This window comes from Stegodyphus dumicola, chromosome 10, assembly GCF_044657685.1.
Source record: "Stegodyphus dumicola isolate Sdum_Otavi_A_Nest chromosome 10, ASM4465768v1".
Lineage (NCBI taxonomy): Eukaryota > Metazoa > Arthropoda > Arachnida > Araneae > Eresidae > Stegodyphus > Stegodyphus dumicola.
This window is the reverse complement of record NC_140777.1, coordinates 152,414,540-152,439,065: the sequence shown is the minus strand read 5'-3', so window position 1 is coordinate 152,439,065 and position 24,526 is coordinate 152,414,540. Positions and strand designations below refer to the sequence as shown.

Here is a 24,526-nt window from a genome sequence, read left to right as displayed (position 1 = left end):
TCAAAGAACAGCATGATGAATAGTTTCAGCAGAACTTATCTTGCCTAGTAAAAATAAAATAAAAACAAAGCAAAACATTAAATGTGTAAATGACGAGTTCTTGCAAATGGTACTTAAACTCCTCTTCAATCTAAAATGGTTCCTTATTTTCTTTTCATTAATTCTTTTAATTCCCATATTGTTCATGGAACTGTCTGTTTCATCTTATGCAGTCTTCAGTGGAACCAAAGATTGTATAAAATTAATATTTTTAGGTCTTATTTCATTGAACATGCATATCAAATCATGAAAGGCTGAAAAAATTTTTTCACGCTACTATTACACTTTAATTAGTTTTACTGCCTTACTTTTGGAATTAATCAGGTTTTCAAAAGAGATAAAAATATTCTTTCATTTTTTATATGAAATGGAAATTAGAAGTTGAAATTATTTTTAGGATGTAGAGTATCTTATGTTAATTAGCTGGTTATTATAATTTTGGTCTATCTTCTCCCTTCCATATTCCTCACAAGAATGCAAATTAGCTTTGAATATATTTAATCTGAGGGTTTTGAATCTTTATTTGAGAGAGCATCTATCAGTTGCATCTCACTATTTGTATCCCTCACCAGCTGTGATTAAAGGTGATATTCCAGCTTTAACATTCCTCTAACCAATAAATTAAATTACATGCTGGTAAAATACATCTTGAGTCAGCTTATTCTGTTGCATGTTTAGTCTGTATAATCAATGTCTGAATTTAATTGCTTGTTATTTTTAAGTTAAATAGCCATAAGTAGCAGTTTCTTCTGTGAGTGCAAGTTGCATCTTTATGTTCAATTTATGATTAAAATAAAAAGGTTATTTTAAACCTTCAATGCCATATGAGTATTTAAGACATAGTGATAATTCGCTGTGTAGTAGGGTCTGTAGGACTTTATTTCTAGCTTCTAGTTAATATAGGAGCCTTACAAAGACATTAAGCAGTTTTCATTGTATGGAATGCATTACTTCATTTTCAAGAAAGCTGTCAATAGCATCTCCAAAAACTTCATTGTATTCTGATCTGGGTGTGCTTGTAGTTGAACCTTTCTTGAAATGCTGTTCTTTCAATAAATTTATCTTTTTTTGTATTTAATGTATTAAGTGACATAATAATCTAACTCCAGAAGAATATATTGATACAGGCATAGTTTAGTGCAAGTCTATTGTACTAATGTGAATTGTTAATAAAATGAGTCATAAATGTTTTGTTTCCCTGGTGCACATAAAAGTATGCTTGCATGATGGATACTGAGATATATTGAGCAATATGCATCATGTTACATTTTCTGCATTCACTGCAGTCAAGATGGTCCTGGTCTTGATACAAGAGGCCTAGTTTTTCACCTACTTAGGTGTGTAATATTTTGAAAACGTCATAGGCTGGGCAATTTTAACGGTATGTTCAAATAACAATCATTTAGACGTTCAGCATATTCATAGAACACTTCGTACAAATGAGACTTTCTACATTTGTTATTATTTAACCTAATTTCAATAGCAAGTAAAAAAGTATGAAATATTGTGAGGATTAGCAGGAAGTGATAGTGAAAGCAAACAAATGTGCAATCAGTTATCTGTTGCCCCAGTGCAAATAGCCACAAACTTTCAATTTTGAGAATTCACAGTAGTACAAAATGCAGTGCACTGAAATGCAGCAAAGCAAAATATCTTTTCATATTTCTTCGTGTGTAGGAGTAAATAAATTATTGTTAAAAATAATTCTTTTTAAGAATATTGCTAAAAAAGCTAACATTTCATTTACAACTGAAAACTGAAAGCACTGTGCTAATTTTTGCTCAATTTCCTGCAATATATGCTTTCATATTTTGCAATTGCATGCGTATATTAATAATTTTATAATTGAGAAATGTGTAATTATTTAAGAAATGCTGTTTGTGAATTGGCATTCTAGAGTAATCAAATGTTTTGTATAATAATACTGACTAAATATTTTGTATAATAAATGCTAACTAAATGTTTTGCTAATATTTTACATAACTTTAAATAAGCTTTACTTGTGAAGAAGTATATTACTGAGACATAATTTATCAAAAGCAAATGTTTTTGTATTTAATCAATTTTTTTCACTTTCTTATTCTCATTTGAATTGATTTTAAAATCAGAATTTATAAATTTATTGTAAAAAGCTTCTGGAAAATTTGTGCCTTTTTATTCTGAAAAGCAAAAAAGCTTGATATAGAAAAATTATTAGTTTATTTTAACTAGCATATACATATAAAAATATACAAAACATTTGAAGTTCTTGTATTTTCTCATGGAGAAAAGTGTGAGGTTATATTATGAGATGTTCAATTAAATTATAAGTAAACCTAAAAAAAAAAAAAAAAATCCCATGAATTTTTTTTCTGAAAATCTATTATTTGGAACATAGTTGTGACAAGCATCAAAAATGCCTTTATGTTAAGTAAAAAAAAAAAAAAAATAATATTTTAGTAAAAATTGTTTACGTAAGAAAAAGTTAGCTTAATTGAGTGGTTTTAAAGTATTTAATGTTAATTAAAAAAAATTTGTGGCAGCAAAATGCTTTAAAAAGAATCTTAAAGTTTATGTAATATATGGTTATTGTAACTGTTATAAACTCGTGAAATGATAGATTGAGATTCTAATTAAAATGCCTTCTGATTATGAATTTATAAAAGTGCATGAATATTTCATTCAAACATTTAAAACGTTTACTTTAAAGTTTTAATACCAATAAATTATAGAAGACATAATTTAATTTTCTTGTAATCAAAACATCATCGCAAAGCAAAATCTTTACCTACTGTTCCTCACATGTTAAATGGAAGCACATTTTAAATCAAAAGTAGTGCAGATGAATATCAATAACATTGTTTAAAATTAATAATCAAATTGTCTAAAAATAATTATCAAGTTGGTTTGCAAAAGAGCAAGTCGTAGGGGTTCCGATCCCAAGTTGTAGCAGCTTTTATAATTGCATAACTGTCATTACTACATTGTTGAAACACTACTCTTAATTATTTAGAATGCAGTACGACACAACCTAAGTCTTCACAAATGTTTTATGCGGGTTGAGAATGTTAAAGGGGCTGTGTGGACAGTGGACGAACTTGAATTCTACAAACGCCGTCCTCAGCGGCTTCAGGAACGCATGTCAGGGTATGTTTTAGATGTTGTACGTCATTCATTGAACATTGTACTTACTCACTTTTTTTCTTTTCTCTCTCTTTTCCTCTCCTGTTCCTACCCTAAACCCTTCTGAAAATCCTCTTTTCCCATGTGGTGATGCAAACATAATATCCCATCTGTTTTCTGACCTGCTTACTTTTGTTTAAATATTTGTTTTTGCTGCATTTACTATTCTATTGAATGTCTGTGTATGCTTAATGTGGTGCATCACCTGAATATGCTTTTTTATTTTATTTTTATTGGAATGTATGTTTAAATATATCTGCTTTTGTTGCTCTTTTTCTCAATGTTTGCACTTTCCTCTTTGTATTTTCATTTCCTTTTGTTTCCCATTCCTGCTGATCTTTCTCCTTTCCCGCACCCTCGTCCAATCCCTTTTCTGCACAGAATGCAATACGCACCAATCTGTCTCTCCATAAATGCTTTGTTCGCTATGAGGACGACTTTGGGTCATGGTGGCGAGTGGATGACCAGGAGTTTGTGAGGCGACGCCACCTGAGTCGCGGGCGACCCCGAAAATACCCCGATTCTGACATTCCCTCCTCACAGTAAGCCTGCTGTTCGTTTTATTACTTTCCTACTTAATTTCTTTTGACATGATGTATTTTGCTAACCATGTCCTCAGTGCCTCTGCATGGCTGAAATGTGTTTGCATGCTTGCCTGTAACGCTACTTCGTCATCCATAGCAAAATGCTGTATCCTCTTCTTTGCCCTTTCTCTCTTAACGGTAGATATTCTTCCCCTTTTAGCCTCTGGTGCACATGAAATAAAAGAATGTAAGCAGTATTTGTTATGCATTAACTAAAATTTGTTCTTTACAGCAGTGTTTTAGTTGGATTAGCAGTTTTATCTATTATAATTAGACCATTTGCTTGTAGTTACAGAGCTTTGAGATAGTATTTAATATCTTAATATAACTCTTGTGCTTCACCTGGTATATGTAAGCTATAAAAAGCTAAAAATTTATTAAGGCAATTTAATAAGTTGCTTTGAAAGGTTCTGTTTTGGCTGTTGTAATAATATGGTATCAAAAATAAAATTAAATAATCTAAATCTTTCCTAAAACAGTCAAGTATTTTATTATCCTTTGGTTATCCTTTCAGCATTAATTGATAAAACACAAATGTTTTAGCAAGAACTTTGATTGTTTAAGAAACAACACCCAGCTTATTATTGTATATTCTTAAATTTCTGCAGGAAACCTTTTTCTTTTAAGAAAAAGGGGGAAGGGATTTTTGGAAAACATCAAAAATGAATAAAAGGAAGTAAAACAAAATAAATTTTGTCAAAATATTTTTTGGAACTGATACTTTATGCGATATTTTAATGTTTCTTTCCTCTAAAGTGGCTGATTCATAAATATGAAATAAACAAATTAATAAGGTCTTTTTTATTATTTTTTCTAGTTCTTCGTGTTTTTTAATTTTTCTAGTTCTTCATGCGTAATCGTCTGTTCTACACATATCAGATGTAGCATAATAAGTCAAACTGTGAAATCTGTGCTGTGTGGCAAAATTTAATTACTATAGTCCTTCCCCCCCCAGAAAATCAAATTACTTTCCAAATCCAACTGAAACACTTAAAAAGTATAGTATTCATCCTTGTATTCTTTATATTATTCCTTGAAAGTCTATATAATGTATAAATTATATATTTCAATAAATATTGTCTGTAAGTAGTTGTGATATTTATATTTAAAAAAATGAGTTTTAATTTATTAGCAATATCTTATTCAGCTGGTAGGCACAGTAGTTAGTAAAGTCATTATAGTTACTTGTATGCATTACTCAGCAGTTTTTCTTTTTATTTGAGACTAGGCCAGTCTTCCATAGGCTTTTCCCTATATCATGATGCTTACAGTAAGAACTTTTACATGCTGATAATAGATAATATTATTTTTTTCCTCCATAGATTTGTAAATAGATTAGTTGTAGTATTAGATGCTGTAGTATGAAACAATTGAGCTTCACGTAGTACATCATATAGTTGCATTTGTAGAAATATTAGTTGTGCCATTATATCCATTATGTACGTATTTTAATTGAGAATTATAATGTAGTATATCATATATATTTAAGTTATAGTGTTTTTTATAACTATGGTAATATAGATGTTTGAAAATTAATCTGACTACAGTAGAACCCCACTTATGCTTAAATAACCATGATGAATATTTTCAACTGTTAAAAGTAGAATACAATATTTGTGTATGTTTGAATAAAACATTGTTAAGTAAACATACTCGTACTATATTTTATTGATAATGAATATTACAGTACATTATATCATTCAGGTATATACTTACTATATTATTTGAATAATGAATTCTCTTTTTTTAGTTTTTCAATTTTGCTTGCAGCATAATGTCCTAACGTCTTTATCTGTGAAATTAGATAAGTTTTCATTTAAAAAAAATATTCATAAGTATTTGAGATCTTCATGAATACAGATCACTGTTCTGTATGCAATACATTGAGACTAGTTGTCTGCCTTAAAATATGTACTGATCATCTAAGGTTTAAAAAAAAAGTACTACTGTTGAGAAGTTTGTTTATTAGACCAAAAGCCTAGAAGGGCTATTAATTTAGTTTTAACATTTTTCATTGATTCACTATAAATGTTGGTTCACTTTTCAAATTGTTGCCACCAAATATTATAGCCGTTTGTTATATTTAAAGAAACTAAATAATGAAGAATCTGCATAAATGTATGTATGTTTCTCACATTGTGATAAAACAACAGTACCTAGAGTCATCAAATTTTGAAAAACGGAATCTTCCACCAAATATGGGCGTCTAGAAACCCTAATTCGGAATTTGAAATTTGTTTTATTATCTACAGTTAGACACAAACGTCTGCGTTCAGACTAAATTTTAAATTAAAGAAAAATGGATTTTAATCATTGCATTTTTTTCTTCTATTAGCTAAAATTCTAAGCTTAAATAAAAAGTAAATAATATCAGTGTAATACTTTTTACATTTTTTCAAAAATATATTTTGTCAAAAAAACTCAGAAATTCCCTCCAATAAGTCTGCATACACTTTAAAAAAAAAGCAAAATATAAGTTTTTTACATTACTTCAGTACTTTGTAGGTTACCCTTTATTCTTCAAAACACCTTGCAGATGTTTGGGCATTGACTGAACTAGTTTTTCAGTGTCATCCGACATAAATTTCGCCCATTCTTCCTGCAATTTACTAATTAGTTCATTTCACAACGTAATATTGTGTTTTCGAATTCGTTTCTCCAATTTTGCCCACAAATGTTCGATTGGATTGACGTATGGTGACTGTGGAGGAGTACACAACTGTCTTGGAGTGTGATAGAGGAGATATTCCTTTACAATTTTAGCTGTATGTTTCGGGTCATTGTCTTGTTGGAAAATAAAGGTACTAGAAAGGTTTAAATTTCGGGCACTGTCTCATAGATTTTTCTTCAGAATATCCAGATAAACATACTTATCCATGACTTTATCAATAATGTGAAAATTTCCAACTCCTTTCGACGACATACACCCCCATACCATCCATGTTTGACAGTTGGATTTAAATTTCTCAGATTCAGTTCTGTTCCTGGTTTTCTCCATACTATAGGGTGGCCATTAACTTTAAATATTATAAATTTACTTTCATCTGACCAAATTACATCGTTCAAGAAGAGTTTAAATATGTTTTGGCAAAAGCAATTCTTTTCTTTCTATTTGTCTCGGAAATGTATGGCTTAGATCTAGGTTTGCGTCCATGATAATCGGCCTTTCACAGCAGTTTTCGTACAGTTTCAGGAGAAATTTCCTGGTTGCTAGTTAAAAAAATGTCTTTTGCAATGCTTGCTGCAGAAAGTTTAGGATTTTGTTTAATTCGTAAAAGAATTTTTCTTTCTTCTCTCTGCGTTAGCTTCTTCGGTCTCCCACATCTTGGTCTTACAGCAAGACTACCAGTGTCAAGATAGTTTTGAATAACTATTTGCACACTAGAAAATGGTTTTCCAATGGTTTTACCAATATAACGAAGAGTTTTACCTTCATCTCTCAATTTGATAATTATTTGTCTCGTAACTAAAGGAATTTCTTTATTGGTTGTCATTTTCGTCAAAGAAAATAGAAATAACAACTTCCAATCAACATGAAATTTGCTTCGAAAGTCAATGTCTGTGAAAGTGTAACCTTCTTTGCATTCTCAAGTTTGAAGTTTAAAAGTTAGATAAGAAATCCCCCGCCTCCTTCACATTGTACGCAAACTTTATTGGCTTTGATATCTAGCCTCTAGCCACTTATCTTTTAAAAATTAGTGTGCATAAATTATTAGATATGAAAATATTACAGTTAAGTAATTTCAAAGTCCCTTATTGAAACAAAATATTTTTTAAAAAAACTTTAAGAAACTACCCTTTTTGCACCTTAAAATTTGGATTTGATATTACTTTTCTTGATGTACGCAGACTTTATTGACTAATTGTATTTCATATTTTGTAACACTTTAACAAATTTTTGATTAACAAATTCAGCGATTTCAAATAGAGTAATGGCAACACTATATGGTGGGGGAAAAAAATTTTGTCTCCAGCGCACGATACTGTGTATCGGAAATTCTAAAATTATGCTCATTTTAAAATTATTTTGTAATATTGCTATTGAATTGAATTTTATGGTTCAAGTGCAAAGAATATGATATTTAATAAATAAAGGTAACAGACAAAACATTTTTAAAAAAAAGTCCCTTTGGGTGTAGTATAAAATATGAAAACTTTTTTTTTTTTTTTTTTTTTTTTTTGTTTGTTGTTTGTTTGTTTCTTTAATGTTTCAGTGAAACCAGTTTAATTAAGTGGGGTTTTACTACAATATTGCATTGAAAGTATATATTATTTTGCTTGAGTAGTAGTTCATAATATCAAAAATTCAGTTTTTAAAATATGAAAACTGTGATTTCTCTATTTTAGTAAGAGTTTGAGTATTCATTAAAAAAAAACTAAGTTACTACATACTAGAAAAAAAAAAAACATTATTAATAAGCTTTTACTGTTTCCTCTTTGTTTTACCCTTGACAATTTATAAAAATCAGGCTATGTAATAAAATTTATTTATCTTATTCAAACTGCACTGAACTTACCTGACATTTAATTTATATTATTAGCACTTTTTAAAATTGTATAGCTATATTTCTGTATTATGTATAGTATGTAAAACTTCAATATACTTCACAAAATTAGCTTCAGTAATTTATGTTTTAGTTTCCTTGAAAGTAAAGTGTAGTTTTAAATGTATCAGTATTTTATCCTGCTCGAAATGAAATTTGTTGGAAATAATTGGAGATAAACTCACAGTTTAACAGCTCAAAAAATTATTTACAGTTTTCTGATAGTTTAGCAGCTTGCATTTTAAATTATGCTTTTATCGATAACAATATTTTTCAGAGTAGTATTATTAAACAGAAGGCTTCTAACAAAAAACTAATTTCTGTGAGTGCAAGCGTAATAGTAATGCTGTGGCATTTAATATAGCAATATCTTGAATATGCAGCTAATTTAGTATGTCAGTACTCATTTGATTTATGTATTAGATATCTGTAAAAGTTCTACCTGTTTTAAGGCAAACAGAAAGAAGAAAAATACCTCTCCCTACACCTCCTCCCAAAAAATGAGAAATGGAAATTGTGTAAAATAAAGTTTTATATAATTGCCATATATACAATTTAAAGTTTATTCCACTTTAATAAAGCTGTTCCTTCTATCGTAGAATAAAAAAAATAAAAAAAAATTAAATGCCATTTTCACATGTTCTACATAATGAAAAGTTTGGAAAGCAAAAGTATTCTGTAATGATTTATAAAGGTGATAATTGTTGGATACAGTGGAGAAATATGTAGAATGAAATAACACACCCTTTCCAAAATTCAGCAATTTCTATTAACTAATTAAAGCAGCATGAAACATGAACTTGTCAGGATAAAAATTAACATCAAAGTAGCTGACAAGTATTGGCCACCTAGATGTCATTTTTCTCTAACTGTATGCAATAAAAGTCAGTATTAATTATTTTATAAGTACTAACTCTTTCTAGAAGATTATTCCCTTGACATTTCACATACCAGGGCCATTCCTAGCGGGGGTGCAGCATGCAAAGGTATGTGAGCAGCCAAAATCGGGCAACTGGACTCTCGCGATACCACGCCTAAATATTTTTAATTCATTAAATTCATTGTAAGTACTTTTTGTACAGTTTGTAAGTTGCATGTTATATGTAAGTACTTAGTGAATATGAAATAAAAATGTTATTAATCATTGAGGGTTTTTTTTTTAAGTTTGTGCAATTTTAGGAAAGTACGTGGGCAGCCAATGGCCTAGGAATGGCCCTGATACATACACTTTCCAAAACAGTTTAAGGATGTACTTACTCTTCTTTTCTAAGATTGACACCACATGCTTTGTGACTCACACACAATTCTTTGATGCTTAATGTAGCAATGTTCTTATTTCTTATTATTATTACACATTTCTTATTGCAATGCACTCTGAAAACTAATTCTGTACCATGTAAGAAAAGGCGTACAGGTTTGCCTCATTTCTCTTCCTTCTTCATATAAAGCTTGAGTGCAAGTTCATGATGAACCCAGCTGCCTACGTCCATCTTTCCATTATTATTCTCTGTATCAACAACATTTCTGCTAATTCTTGGGCTATTAGAAATGAGGTATTTGTTACAGCTTAATCTAGAACTTGTTCAGAAATCACAGATATTTTTGCAGAAGTTTTGCAGTATCAGAGTTTTGCATCTTCTATCTTCACCTGATAAATCTTATAGCATGCAGCAATGCCTATATTAAACTGGGACAATTAACAGTATCTATTATACTCTTTACCACTTTCCTTTAATGCTTAAAAGCATAAGTTAGTTACTCTAAAAAATTCTGTGTTTTTTATATATGCTGAAATGCTTCATGATTTATTGATGAAAACACTGTAGTCATTGCAATGTTATATATGAAGTAAATCATATAATCCCAGTTTGCATGTACAGAATAGGTAGAACTTTTGCATACATCCTAATAAATTAATTATTATATTAAAAGTTAGACATGTAGTACATTTTTATTTCAGTAGAGTTAGTGACTACAGTCAAAAGTCGTTAATTCGGACACCCATAATCCGGACCTCAAAGCTACAAACTTTCTGTGCATGCGTCGCGTTGAGGCATGCGCATAGGCGTTTACGTGTGTGCGTAAGACCTTTACAGCTGCGAATATGCGTGTGCGCACGTGCATAATACGTTTACGCATGCGCGTTGAATGTATAATGGATGGTATAAGCTAAGCTAAAATTATCTAATTCAGTTAATGTTGCAGATTGCGTTGTTCCTTAATCTTCGAATTGGATCCGGCTTATTATTTTTTGCAGACTGTTAGAGCAATTTTATAAAAGTAAGCTTGAACTTTCGATTATGTCAAATAGAATTTCCGATATATATTTACTAATATGTAAAGGATCTACAAAGCGAAATATGTTTCAAAATCCGAAATCTGTTTATCAATTTCACGCTTTTGTTTCTCTAACCATTCCGAAATCTGTTTATCAATTTCACGCTGCTCTGCGGAGGTGTGGGAAACGCCACGGCGCGCAATGAATTGGAAGTTTATCTGTCATCACTATCCTTATCTTCAGGGTAGATGTTTTTATTTTATTTGGCGTATAATTCCTTACTAAATGTAGTATTTCATCTCGATGTACTCCGTCTATGATTTAAATCAAGTTCCTCGTCATTATAATTCGCTTGCGATAGTGAAGAAAGTGACACAGAGGTTATTGAAAATGAAAAAATTTCGATTGACAAATTAATCGTTATTCTCGAAACAACAATTATAGGACTTGAACAGCGGAACTTTGTAACTAAACAAAAAATTATGTCTGTTTAATAGAATTAAAGAGAAATTATTATCACATGAAACGAAGCAACTTAAACAACTTACATTGAAAGAAATGCTTAATAAAGTAAACAAATAAATATTAAGATTTTTCTTTTTGTAAATTTTGATACCCTTTAGATCATAATTGTTCTTTATTTCATAAATTACGGTTTCATATTTTTATTTTTTGTAATTTCTGCATGCCATCTTACCAGATTTAAACTGATGATCTATAATCCGGAAAAATCGATAATCCGGAATCGCCGAAGTCCCGACGAGTCCGGATTAACGAATTTTGATTCTATGGATTTAGCTGTAAATTAATTTATTCATAATGATTTGGTGTGTTTTTTCAGTTTAAATTCTATATATTATGAAACTTTTTTCTTTAATTAAGTTATAATAATGTGTAAATCAGATATTGATCAATTAATAAATAATTGATAATGTGGTTTTATAATGTATGAAATAAGTTTAAATATTTCTTGTATTATTGACTGTTTACTTGCTAACTGAGAATGTTTTAAGAAAGTTGTAACTTAACTATTTTTTTAGATTTTATGTAATAATTTAAATTTCTGGATGTTGGAAGTACAGAAATTAAAGGTATTTAAATTAAAAATTTGATATAAATGCATGTAAATTATTTCATATTAGTACAGAGAGTAGATTCCTGAATGTATGGTACAAATTAATTGAATATTGAAGGATTTTATCTGAATTAAATATAGATATTTCCCAATGAGAGCATGTCGAATTAAGTACAGAATGTCCTTTCCTACAATAGCTAAATTTTTCCTTTAATTAGATGATAACAAAACATAAAATGTAAAAGAATTAGAAAAAAGATCAACTGTAAATGAAATCTGCAGATAAGCAGATGAATTATGCAATAAATGAAAGACAACAACTACCTTTATTTAATTTTTGTATACCTTTATCTGTATTTGTAAGCATTAACATTTTGTATATTCAGTAGGTCTAGTATTAATTGCATCTTAAACTACCATGCTGTGGTTGAGCTCAATAACTTGTAATTATTATGTACCAGAAATTTTCTGATCAGTAATTTATGATTTATACTTTGTATTTATTGTAAATTCCTAAATTGGAGATAAGATGCTCTTAAATTACTTATACATGTTTTAAGGAGTGCTAGTTCTTAAAATTTCTACTAATTTATAATGCCCAATTTTAGCAGTCTCCAATTGCCAGCACAGGGTCTTGTTCCTCAAGGTATACCTCTATTGCATGGTCAAGGGCGAATGGGTAGTCCACCTTTAAGGCAAAGTCCTGGATTGTATGGTGATTCTTTAAATGCTTCTTTGCAGGTTTGTATTATAATATTTGTAATTATCTATCTGTCTATTCTTGTGTTAAATGCATTTAACTTTTAATTTGGATTGATATTAAAGAAAGTAATGCATTAATGTGATATGAGAGTCATCATGATCATCTTAATTTCTCGAGTAGCTGAAATCAAAACATTTATTTACTGCAATTACTGTTGCTTAGACTCGCAAAGAACAAAAACAAACAAAAATGTCCTCCTTTAATGATATCTAAGCAGAGAGAACTGAAGTATTCAATAGTGACAGACAATATTATTTAGCAATTAATACCATTTTTACCTTAAACATCATAAACATCATGGGTGGGTATGATGCCCTCTTAGCAACTGAAATGCATTTTATTTATTTTTTATGCCACTGCATAGACATATCACCAAGTCTTATGGAATGCCATCAAATTCTAGTACACCTTAATCAGAAATCATAAGGCAAAGAATCTGACACAGTCTGTTGGTATTGTTGCATGCATTCAGGTTTGTATTAGGTTGAATGCACACAGGTTTGATGATAGGTTAATAAAATTTATTTTATCGACAGAAACACTTCAAAATTCTGGAATTTTCTACATAAATACATGTACAGGTGTTTGCAGTATCACAGAGTACAAATGAGTAGTTACACTTCAAACTACTGCAATGCAAAGCACACCCAAAGAGAAAGCTACCTCAGATACATCTCAGTTCACACTGAACTAACAGTTTGCAACAACAATAACTAGGCAGCTGAGAGCAGATGCTCTCTCTCCGACCGGCTTCAACCGGCTGCCAAGATATTTCTATTACTTCCTGCTTCTTGAAATTACTGGAAAGCAATATGACAGTCAAATTATGGTTGCAGCTAATATAGTGATCAATTACAATACCTATAATATACCTTAATATACCATACTCATAATACAACAACCAGACCAAAATGTCACCATATGGTCGTCATGTTTGATGACTTTTGCTGATTTCTCACCAAATTACCAATATATCCATTTACTCATTGTTAAATGAATCCCCCCCCCGTATTCGTACTCTTCAGGCATAGCTTCTCTCTTATGGAAGATTTTCCATGTTTCATTGCACAGGTAAGAATACAACTATCTCATATATAGCCCTAAAATCATCTATCTGTGTACAAAATTGATAACAGTATTAGTCAGAAGTTCAATTATTATGTTATGAACAACGTACAATTTTTGAAGATTAAAATTATTACTCAACTAGTTTGCCTTGTAATTTGAATCTTTTTAGAAGCTTCTGAAATTTTCCTTCAGTGCAGCCTCACTAATGATGTACCTTCCTATTCAAGGGTTAAAAAAACTTGTATTAATCTTCATCACCAAGCAAGCATTTGAACTGTTCCATTAGGATCGTAATTTCTTCACGTTTACCAGTAACAACAATGTTATAATAAAGCTGCACTGAGCTCCAGTGAAACTATAGTCAGCAACAAATTATATGTTTATATGAGCAAATTTTTTGTTGTATTTTTTAATTTACTGTTTAGGGATTTGGTGTCCATTTACCTTACGATAACAATATTTTACATCGTTCCAGAAAGAAAAAAAAAAAAAAAAATGGATGTCCACATCTAGCATGAATGGTAGCATGTAAATGGCCACAAATAAATACTATAGCCAACTCTTTCAGTGCCTTTTTCATTTGTTGAATATATCTAGAACACGATGGGACAACAGCTATAATATCATCAGACTTTATCATTTAATTGTGCACAGCTGAATTATTTCATTCATGATGTGTGGTGTGATATGCTGTAACAGTTAGATGTCTATATTACTTTTGCATTACATCAAAACTTTCATTTATATATACTGATATGTGGAGAAAATGTATTGTTGTATTTTAATTTTATTCTGCTAATGAAACAATAGCTTCAAGAGCAGGCCTTTTGGTATATGGATTGATCCAAATCTTCTAATTGAACATGTTTTCACTGTCACAACTCAATACAGAAGAGGAACCTGTTACTGCTTTAAAGCAGCAGTGGTCATTATTACCTGGTGAGTTAAACTGCAGCAGTTTACGACATTGATTGGATTAGATAATTTGTTGATGAATTTATTGAATATAAAAAATGCATGGATTGGGTAAGATTTGTATTATAACAAAACACAGTATATTATTATAAATCCTTCTGATCTGAACATAATTTAGATCAGGTCCATGCATTCATCAGGGCCAAAAGGAAAAGAATTATCCTGTTATTTCAAAAGCTTTGAGCACCTTAGGGAACATTCAAACAGTAGTTTAGTTATCTAAATTGCCATAATCATAAGGCATAAAAGTCACTGGCTTTGTTTGCACTTGGAGAACAGGGCCTAAGCATAGCCAACATGAAATGTAATGTAAAGATGTGCATGATTTTGCAGCTGACACTGTGAAATTATTGACAGAATATCAGTTCATGTTTGTTTTGTTGTGATTGGTCAGTCCTTATACCATTTTTTACGACATAGCAAGATGTGATTGCCTAGCAACAGAAGTTTGGCTTATACCAGTTGTGACTGTAATGTCGTCATCTGAACAGTCCTTTATAGATGGCAGTACTAGTTTGCATAGCTTTGTTTCGGTTTTGATAGATAATAGTCTGGGTGACAGATCGAAGGATCTCCTTTCCTCCCTTCCTGCCACCAACCCCTCAGCAAGACTTTCAGAATGACAGTAGCAGTAAGTTACAAAGATACTGTAAACATTTATCAACATCTATGCTTTATTTCCCATGCCTAGACCAAGCCTGCCATATCTTAGCAGACATGGCATAAAAGTGTAACTAATTCCACAGAGGCAGTATATGTATTTACAAATGTCTATGCCTTCTCCAAATTTCAAACTCAACCTTGTCGTAAACTTCTCCATTACTACCACGCTGGCATCTGAATCTGTCCGCTTCAGCCAAACTTTTAAGAAGCTTTTCAAATCGGTGAATATTAAATAGCTTTGTTCTGTCTAGACATTAAAAACCTTTTTTTGCACTAATCTGGGATGCTGTGTTTAGTTTCTGCTTCTTACCACATGTGTGGCCATTTCCATGTTGAAATAATGCATCATTTAACAAATAAATTTTTGTGCTAAATTTCTGATAGAAAATATTTCTTAGGTATATTTCTGTTATATATTGTAAAACTGGAAATATGACTTATAGTTTTTAACTAATTTCATCAACATCTTTGTTGTGGTTCTTTGAATGATTTTTCGTTAATTTAAAGAAGGTTAACCATATATTATATACACAGCACTAAAGGAAATGTTCTTATAGTTGTGAAATCATATTTCAGCATGCAGTGAACTTTAAAATATTGCACATAAAGCGCATATTCATTTCACATAAATGGATGATTAGGACCTCCCTTTTTATAATATTAAATAGTATTTCATGTGTGAAAAGAATGGCAATTCAGGAAACTATGGTACTTGAATAATTATGGCATAATACTTGAATGTTGTATCAATGTAATTGAGCTTTGCCTGGTTTTGCTTTTTATGGAACATTTTCTAAGGAAGATTGGCTGGCATTAACGTTTTCAAAGAGGGAGGGGGGACAAGGAAATCCCATGTAAGTAGTTGAAACCAGGACAAAATATCAGTATTCTTTAGTTATGTGTATTTGTGGAACAAGTTATGAAAAATAAATTATGTTTTTTCTTTATATAAAAATATCTGATGAATAATTTATGGGTTTACTTTACATAAAAATATTTGATAATAAATATTTTCATTGTATGATCCGATAATTGTTTCTGAGTGAAAAGAGTTTATTTAAGTGCATATTTAAAATATCAAGTAACTTTGTTTTTATTATTTCAAGATCTATTTCCCCTTGTTTTTTCACTCAGGTTTGTTATCTGTTTATATGTGCATTACAATCATTCTGAATATACTTAAGACTGGAGTACTTAAATACTCCTAACCAGCGATAAAATGATTTATTTGTGAAATTGATGAATGTTGTTACATTTGCGATTTTTATTTAAGTCTCTGTGTTCATCATTTGCAGCTAATAGGCAATGAAAATATTAGTAAAATGTATTACAGTATAAAAAACGTGGTGCGAAATAAACAAAAACCATGTTCTTTTTTTTTTCTTTTCGTGTTTGGGCATCATGACTAAACATTATGGCAAAAGTTTCCAATGATAGAATAAATTATAGATAACAAATTTCTGTATTAAATTAGTAAATTACAGATTCTTAGTTAATTTAAGATTGACCACATAGTATTGCCACATGAGCTACATAGTATGTCTTACTATACATCCAAAAATAATAAAGGAAATTGTTTTTGTGGATAAAACTATAATGATGGGAAATTACTTTTTAAATCAGTTTTGAAAATGACATAATACTTATGCAGGGAAGATTACAAGCATAATAAATTCAAAATACCACTTTCATAAAGTTAGTCGTGAAGTACAGAAAGTCAGCATATTTTTTGAGTTATTTATTATTTAGCAATTTTCATAGTATGATTTACAAAGCGCATATGAAAAGAAAAAAAATTAATACAAATCATTTGTTGCAAATTTCACTCAATTCAAATTCATTGTGAGTGCTACAAATAACCTGAATCATCCTATTTAATATCCAGACATAGTGAAATGTAAATTGGAAACATTACCAATAAAGTCAGGCTTTGCATTGGGCACAGAGAATTTTCAGGGAACTCACAACATTCACTTTCCTTGTTTTCTTAAAAGGAAAAACATGATTATAAGAAGTTATAAGCTCTTTTTTGGCTGTAGGATTAGATGATGTGAGCGGTGATGGTAACCAGGTTCTAATAGTGCAATCAACCTTAGCACTTGCATCTTATTTCTGGATCTTCAAGTACTTCACTGATACTGGGAATAACATGAAATAAAAATGAAATATCATTTTGTTTCTGTTTGTGCATTTTTACTTACTAAGAATAGCTAGTGGTAAACAATTGCTCTTAACACATCACAAGTTGATACTTGCTTGGAAAAGTATTTGCATGTGTCTTTTGACTTTCTTGTTTCTTATTGTCATATATATATTACTGGACATTACTTTTTAAACACAAAAAAACTATTGTATATGAGCATAATCTCTCTGCCGCCTCAATATTGATTCTGTTGTTAATATACTCCCAATAGAGCATCTTTAGGTGCCTCACAGGAGGAGGTATTCATATCTCTAAACAATGGAAGACATGGAATAAATACTTGTCTTACCCTTGTTATATACATCAGGTATCCCCATCTTCTGTCACCTACTGAATAGTAATGAATTTGATCTTACAAAGCTTTAGATGCAAAACATTTTTCCAGCTTAATCACTGTTTTGTTTAATCCAATTGCAGCAGCTCCATATGCAGCCAAACACTGAATACCAGCTTTAATAAAGAACTAATTTTTTTTCATTAAGGTCTGTGTACCAAAGCAGTCCCTTTGAGCTGTCTGAGATTATTAAAAAGTTGAAATCTGAAAAAACATTTGTGAACATCTTGTATTTATCAATAAAATGTAATTACAAGTTAATAAGATAAATTTCAGTATGTCCTGAGGATGGTCATTAATCAGTCAGTTTTTTGTGATGATTTTACTGCGGCGTTAATAATGAAAAAATGTTTGTTCATGTGCGTACTTCAAAACTCTTTGAAATTGCATTTCTTAGGATGTCTTTTTCATGGCATCAGTTGCCCCCCCCCAAAAAAAATCCATCTTATCCTTTTATTTCACTTATTTTTTTTCAAAAATGTATCACTAACTGCATGTTTAGAGAAGAAGGTCAGAAAAGGTTTCTGCATCAAAAAGCTAAGACTAAAAATTCTAAATTTTGTAGCTTTATTAATTGCACAGAAAAGAAGCTTATGAATGGCATGTGACCAATAAACCCCTAAACGGCCCTTGGTTTAGATAATTAGTTGTGTTTTTAATTTTATTATTGAATTCACTGTATATAGTTAAATGCTAAATTACTAAACATGATCATGAAATTGTTCATTACTTTAAAACTTTGGTTTTTCATAACAAATTTATTGAGCCCTTTTTATTTTTTTCATTTGTTTTTGCAGTATTTAATATGATAGTCTAAATTAATATGATAATCTTAATTGCTTATTAAATAATATGATACTCTATGATCATTCAATTTTGATAAAGATAGCTATCCAAAGATTTTTCTTCAATTGTATTAGTAAAAAACTGGAATTTATCATATTTTTAATAGATTACTTTGATGGCATTAAATGAGTAGACTGGTTAGAGTAGAATAATATATTGTACAAATATATATTATTTTGTATTCGAATTTGGAGATATATAGTAGTATAAAAAATAGGTAAGATAGATTTCTAATTTTAGTTTGAAATAGCCCCTGTGTCCATTTTAATTTGGCTGTTTACCCTTTCTGTGTTCAAAACAGTAACTGCATATAATAGATCACTGTAAACTGTGTCATTTTAAAATTAATCTGTGTCATATCATTCTTGCATGATGCGAATGATGCAAGTATTTACATAACATTTCATCAAATAACATTTTTAATTTGTATATTGAAACTTAATCAATCAAAAAAAAGCTAAGCCAAACTAAATCATTCTGAATGGAAATTTCATTTTAGAGACATAACATTTGCTGTCTATTTCACTGCCTAGCTAGACTACTATGTCCTTTTTTCTTACTGAAGCATCTAAAATATAAAAAATTCATTTATTTAAAAAATTCATTTAAGATCAAGCACTAGCTACATCAATTTATTTGTGTTGGCTTAAAATTATTTTGCAATGAGAGTAAAGAAATATCAAAACTGACCAATCTTGCAAATCCTTCTTTATGCATTTCCATGTCAACAACTTCTAAATTATTATATATATATATAAGTCTGAATTGTGAAATAATCCATTATTTGTTTTTATTGAGATTATCACTTTGGAAATTATGTAGTGTTTCTCCATATATTGTAGAATATCATTTATAAGAATTTTTATTATCTAGGCTGCCCTGGCGGAAAGTAATCTCTCCTTCCTGAGTGCGTCAGTTGTCGGCAGTGGAGCAGCGCCAAACACTCCTACGTCCACGCCAACGCCTGCTGCCACACCTGATTGTGTAACTTCTCAGTCCTGTGGTACCTCTGGGTTTAGTGAAACAGACCGATTTGTTGCAGAAATGATGTCAATGAACAATGCCTCTTTGTAAGTATTTTGCTTTTTAACATTAATTTCATGTAATGTGCATGTATATTTATATTTCGCATTTATATTTGAATTGCGGCTGCATCAGGCAACAGAATTTAGAGGCCGCAAAATTTTAAGAATTTTGAAGCTGCAGAATTAGCACCAGGTGGAAAAAGTGCAGCATCGGAACTGCTTTATATGAAATCCATGCACATGGATTTACATATTTAAACAGCATTTGTGCCTTTCACTGCACAAATTCATTTAACTCCATAAACCAGAAAGAGGAAAAATGTGATGGAATTATGTACAGTCGATTCCAGTTAATTGGACCACATCGGGAAGCGATCGTTTTGGTCCTAATAACCGGCTGGTCCGATTACACGAACATGTCCTATGTTGAAAGACGGGATGTGCTATATGTAGCAAACAGTAAATGTACATGTAAATCATGTACTAAAATATAATTATAAACTTATGGTGCAGTACACAATGTACAAACAAGAATTACAGTCGAACTTTTTTTCATTGAGAAAATTAATTTAAAAACAAATTCTAAGAAATAATCTCCATGATACTCAACATGTGAAGCACAATGAAACCAATTTCTTATGCATTCTCTTGACGGATTGCACATGAACAAATTCGCCGCCAACATCTAACGCAGCAATGGGACTGCCTTCATTTGCATCCTGCATGAAATATCGATGCAAAGTTTCAATGCATTTCCTCGCTTGCTGTGTTGTCACTTGCACCAACTTATTAGCATCATCATCATCATCATCACTTTTTTGGTCTTCCGATGTTATCGAGCAACGATTGGAGCGTTGTAATCTTCATTTGCATCGTAGCATTGAAGCTCATTGACAATGGATAAAAATTCTTTGCAATTTTGTACCTGTTGAAGTTCCACATGTAAATCATCATTTTCACTTTCAATGAGCATGTCCACATCCATCTCCAAAACCAAGTGCTTAAAGCCTTAGTGAGAAAACAGTTCTGAATTGCCTCACTGTTCACTTTTCACCAGCTGTCAGCCACAAATGTAACTGCTTGTAACATGTTGTCCTTTGCATTGACTTTGCTGGCTTTTGATGATGAGGTTAGCAAACTTTCTTCAATTGCTTCAAGGATGTAATTAACCAACCTTGCATGATAAAGGGTCTTCAAATTTTTTATGATGCCCATGTCCGTTGGCTGGACCAAAGCTGTGGTCCTGGGAGGTAGAGATTCCAGTTGGACGTTCATCAAGCAATCTAAATGAGGATGTGCTGCACAATTGTGAAGAAGAAGCAGCACTTTTCTCGTCTGGCATTGTAGCTCTCTGTCTCAGTACTTCAGCCGTTCTTTAAAAAGTTCAGAGGTTATCCACGCATTTCTGATCGCACGATACACATCTGGTAAACTCTCCATCCTAAGTCCTTTAAAGCAGCGAGGCTTAGTGCTTTTTCCTATAACCAACAGCTTCCTCTTGTCCGTTCCTGACATGTTTGAGCAGCACAAACATGTCAGGAACGGATCCATTGCTTTTTTGGAACCAGAGTGCAACATGTTTGTAACTTAACGAGCCGCCCGGTGTAACACGATAATACAACCCAGTCTCATCAGCATTCTATATGTCATCTGCTGAAAAATTTTCAAGAAGCTCGGGCAGTTTTGTTGATTTCCATTCTTCAGCATTTGCACTATCAGCACTTTCTTTCTCGCCATGTGGTCCAAGGTTCGAATCCAGCGAACGGGCTGGCTGCATGGGCGTTTTCGTGGTTTTCCCCATGTGTAACGTGTATACAAGCCAGTTTCCATTAGAAAGTCCTCCATGAAAGGCATCCCTCCCCTTAGGCAGATAGCCCTAGTGTGTGTCGCCATAATTAAATAAACACCACCTTTCTCGCCATGTGCTTTCTTGAATTTTATGTCATGTCTAGATTTCCATTGAGACAACCAACCATCCGTAGCTTTAAAGTCATCGTGGCCCAGCTTTTTAGCAAGTTCTTCTGCTTTGCATTTTAACATTGGGCCCGCTTACTTGCACAGATCGTCCAGTAACAATGGCAAACTATTCATTAAGGGCCTCGTCGACATCTGGATCCTTGCCTTCAAGCTTCCGTTTATTGGAAGTTCCTGCTCGTTCTTTACATTGTGTACATTCTTCTCGCAGCTCATTCTCTTGTTTTATCAAGCGAAAAATTGTAGTCTTTATTTCCACCACCTGACGCTGACTAGTGTTTCGTGAGTGTTTCTTATCCAGGAAACCAATTTTTTTTTCAGATAACATCAAGTCCCGTCATGTCATTTTGGCAGGAGAGACAAGACAGGTGCACAGTTCTTTGACTAAAATGGTCTGAAGAAACCTTGGTGTTTTGGGTTCAAGAATGTTGAGGTCAAGGAGCTAAAATGCTCGCCATTCAAAGCTTTGGCACTAAAATCATCCCAAAAAGGTGATGAAATGATAGCTTTCTCATGTAAACTTTAATCATGATATAGGCAGGAATTCCTTTCAGGTGGAGCCGGATACTCTATTGTACATTTTCTCGAAACTCATAGGCGCAGGTCAAGAAAAGTTGAAAGAAAATGGTGTGCGTGTTCACCTCCCACTGGTTTTGCTTTTGTCTTGAACTTTAAGGAATTTGGGACCTTTGATAAAGCATTTTCCTGGGGAGCCGCAACTACAGATCCTTCCATATGTCGCAGACCACCTGTACATCCGCTCTTACACGGCTGACTTGTGGCTTCTGTTGCTTATTCGCTCTAAAATTTTTGGTCTGATTAAATGGAATTTTGGTCCAAATAAGTGAATAATATTAGGCTTATGTACATAGGATTTGTTTCGGTTCTTTAGAATTTGGTCCGAAAAAGCGGCTGGTACGATTATCCGGTGGTCCAATTAACTCAATTCAACTGTACATTGTTTTCTAAAATTCCCTTTGTAATATAAATTCAAATAAATGGTGTAGAATACATAAATACAGATTTAGCTTTCATCTAACAGTATATAAAATTACTAAGAAAGACTAGTGAAGAAGTAATCATCAGTAATGTTTGTGTCTGGGGAATTTAATCAATTTGAAAAAGTAATAAATTTAAATTCAATTTTCAAATTTTTAAGTTTTTTACTACAGAATTTTCATAATTAATATTATCAGTGCTGTTATTATACATTGTTTGTGAGTAATTCAGTAGCAATATAAATGATGTCTTCTTCATCAGTTATATGTGAAGTTTTGTCATTTTGATTTGCTCTTAAGTTTTTATAGTAATTATGTTTAACAGGAAGAATGAATTTTAGCAGCTACATTATGTCTCTCCTTTTTTTCCTTGTCACAGTTCAACCTTTGGGATGCAATAAAGACATATTTCAAACTCTGTGGTGTACCTGCTGCAGATTTACTTATATTAATGATGTTAAATTCTGAATCTTTATTTTGTAGTTGTTATATCTCAAACTTTGTGGTCTACATACTACAGATTTACTTATATTAATGGCATTAAATTCTGAATCTTCATTGTATTTACATTTGAATTATATGAGGTGAGATTTGGGCCTTTCTAACTTTATCCAGTGCATTTTAAGACAATTTACTGGAAACCTTGTAATAGTTACTTTTCTGTTAATGACTGAATTTTCCAAAGGTTTTACTGAGAAAAAAAATCCTTGGTGAATCATTTGGATTACATTAAATGGCACTTAATTCATTTCAACCTTTTTCATGTTTTGATTATATTGCACCAATCATCTGATGGAAGAAATGTTTTGAATTTTTTTCATGTGTGATTCAATAATCACGAAATTTGAATAATTAGCCAAACAGCTATGTACACATACCAAAAATTTGATTTGAATTAACTCAGTTCTTATTTCCATATTTTGAACAAGTTTCAATAAATTTTTGTTGTCCATTGGTGTTAGTCTTTATTATTTGAGAAATGTATTATAAATATAAAAAGCTGTGACTGAACCAAGTGCTTTGACACTTAAATTTAAGATATTTCAAAAGTGGAATTAATTGATTTGTACAGTGCATGGCTGATTTTGCTGATCATATTCCACTGGCTGTAAAAATATAAATATTGGCTGTACAGATTTTATTTTTGAGTAAAAAAAAAATACTTCTTTTTATTATTATTTCTGAAAAAATATATATATTCATGAGTGCTAAAGATTGCTAAACAAATGTTTTTTGTCAATTCACAAAGTTGGCAGATTAAAGATGCAGGTAATAAGAAAGTACCAAAAGTTCTTATTGAGCTGTGTTGAAAATGGATTTTAATAAACTTTAGTCAGTGATTTTTTTTAATAGCCATTGACTGACAGTCCATCCCAGGTGTATAAAAGTTTTCTTCCATTTTAAATGATCTTGACAATGTTCATGTTATGTTCTATAATCATATGTATGTTTTCAGATCTCCATAGCTTTGCATGATAAATCCTAATAGCAGTAATTTTCTGTACAAGTTTCCTGTATAATATGCTTGGTAAAAGTAATTTTCTGTATGTTGCTCTCTTTTTTTTTTTTTTTTTTTTTTTTTTTTTTTTTTTTTTTTTGTGCTGTTGTACATGTTTTTATCAATTTTAAATTCAAGGCCATTAAAAGTTCCTAGAAACTTTCCAGGAAAATTAAATTTTGTAAATGTGTTTTAATACAGATTAAATATATTTATATTTATGTGTAAAGTGCTAAAAGTTATTGTATTTTCAACATCAGCTGTAATGATACAGATAATCGGATGTAAAAAAAAAAAAGTAGCTATATCAGGGTAACAAGAAGATGTTATAAAACTAATTAATGAAAGAAGTATGCTTTTTCAGTTGCTGTAGTGTAATTTTATTGTAGATGCTACTGAATTAAATAATGGGAAGACTTGTATTAATTCTGCTTTGACTTCTGCAGTGTTAAGTATTTTTGCACAATATGCTGCTGAAAATTGATCAGTAAAGACAA

General features: G+C 31.1%; 1 protein-coding gene across 8 annotated transcripts in view; it reads left to right on the top strand.

The window, feature by feature from the left end:
* Positions 1–24,526, top strand: part of LOC118191585 (forkhead box protein P4-like) — an 821,276-nt gene that overhangs the window by 783,316 nt on the left and 13,434 nt on the right. For 7 of the 8 annotated variants that reach the window (XM_085825722.1, XM_085825716.1, XM_085825717.1 and 4 more), the window contains 3 exons: positions 3,032–3,165; positions 12,291–12,423; positions 19,408–19,604. In XM_085825722.1, the coding sequence (XP_085681848.1) occupies positions 3,032–3,165; positions 12,291–12,423; positions 19,408–19,604 (464 nt within the window). The remainder of the gene's footprint in view (positions 1–3,031; positions 3,166–12,290; positions 12,424–19,407; positions 19,605–24,526) is intronic. The other variant, XM_085825723.1, reaches the window with a different exon arrangement.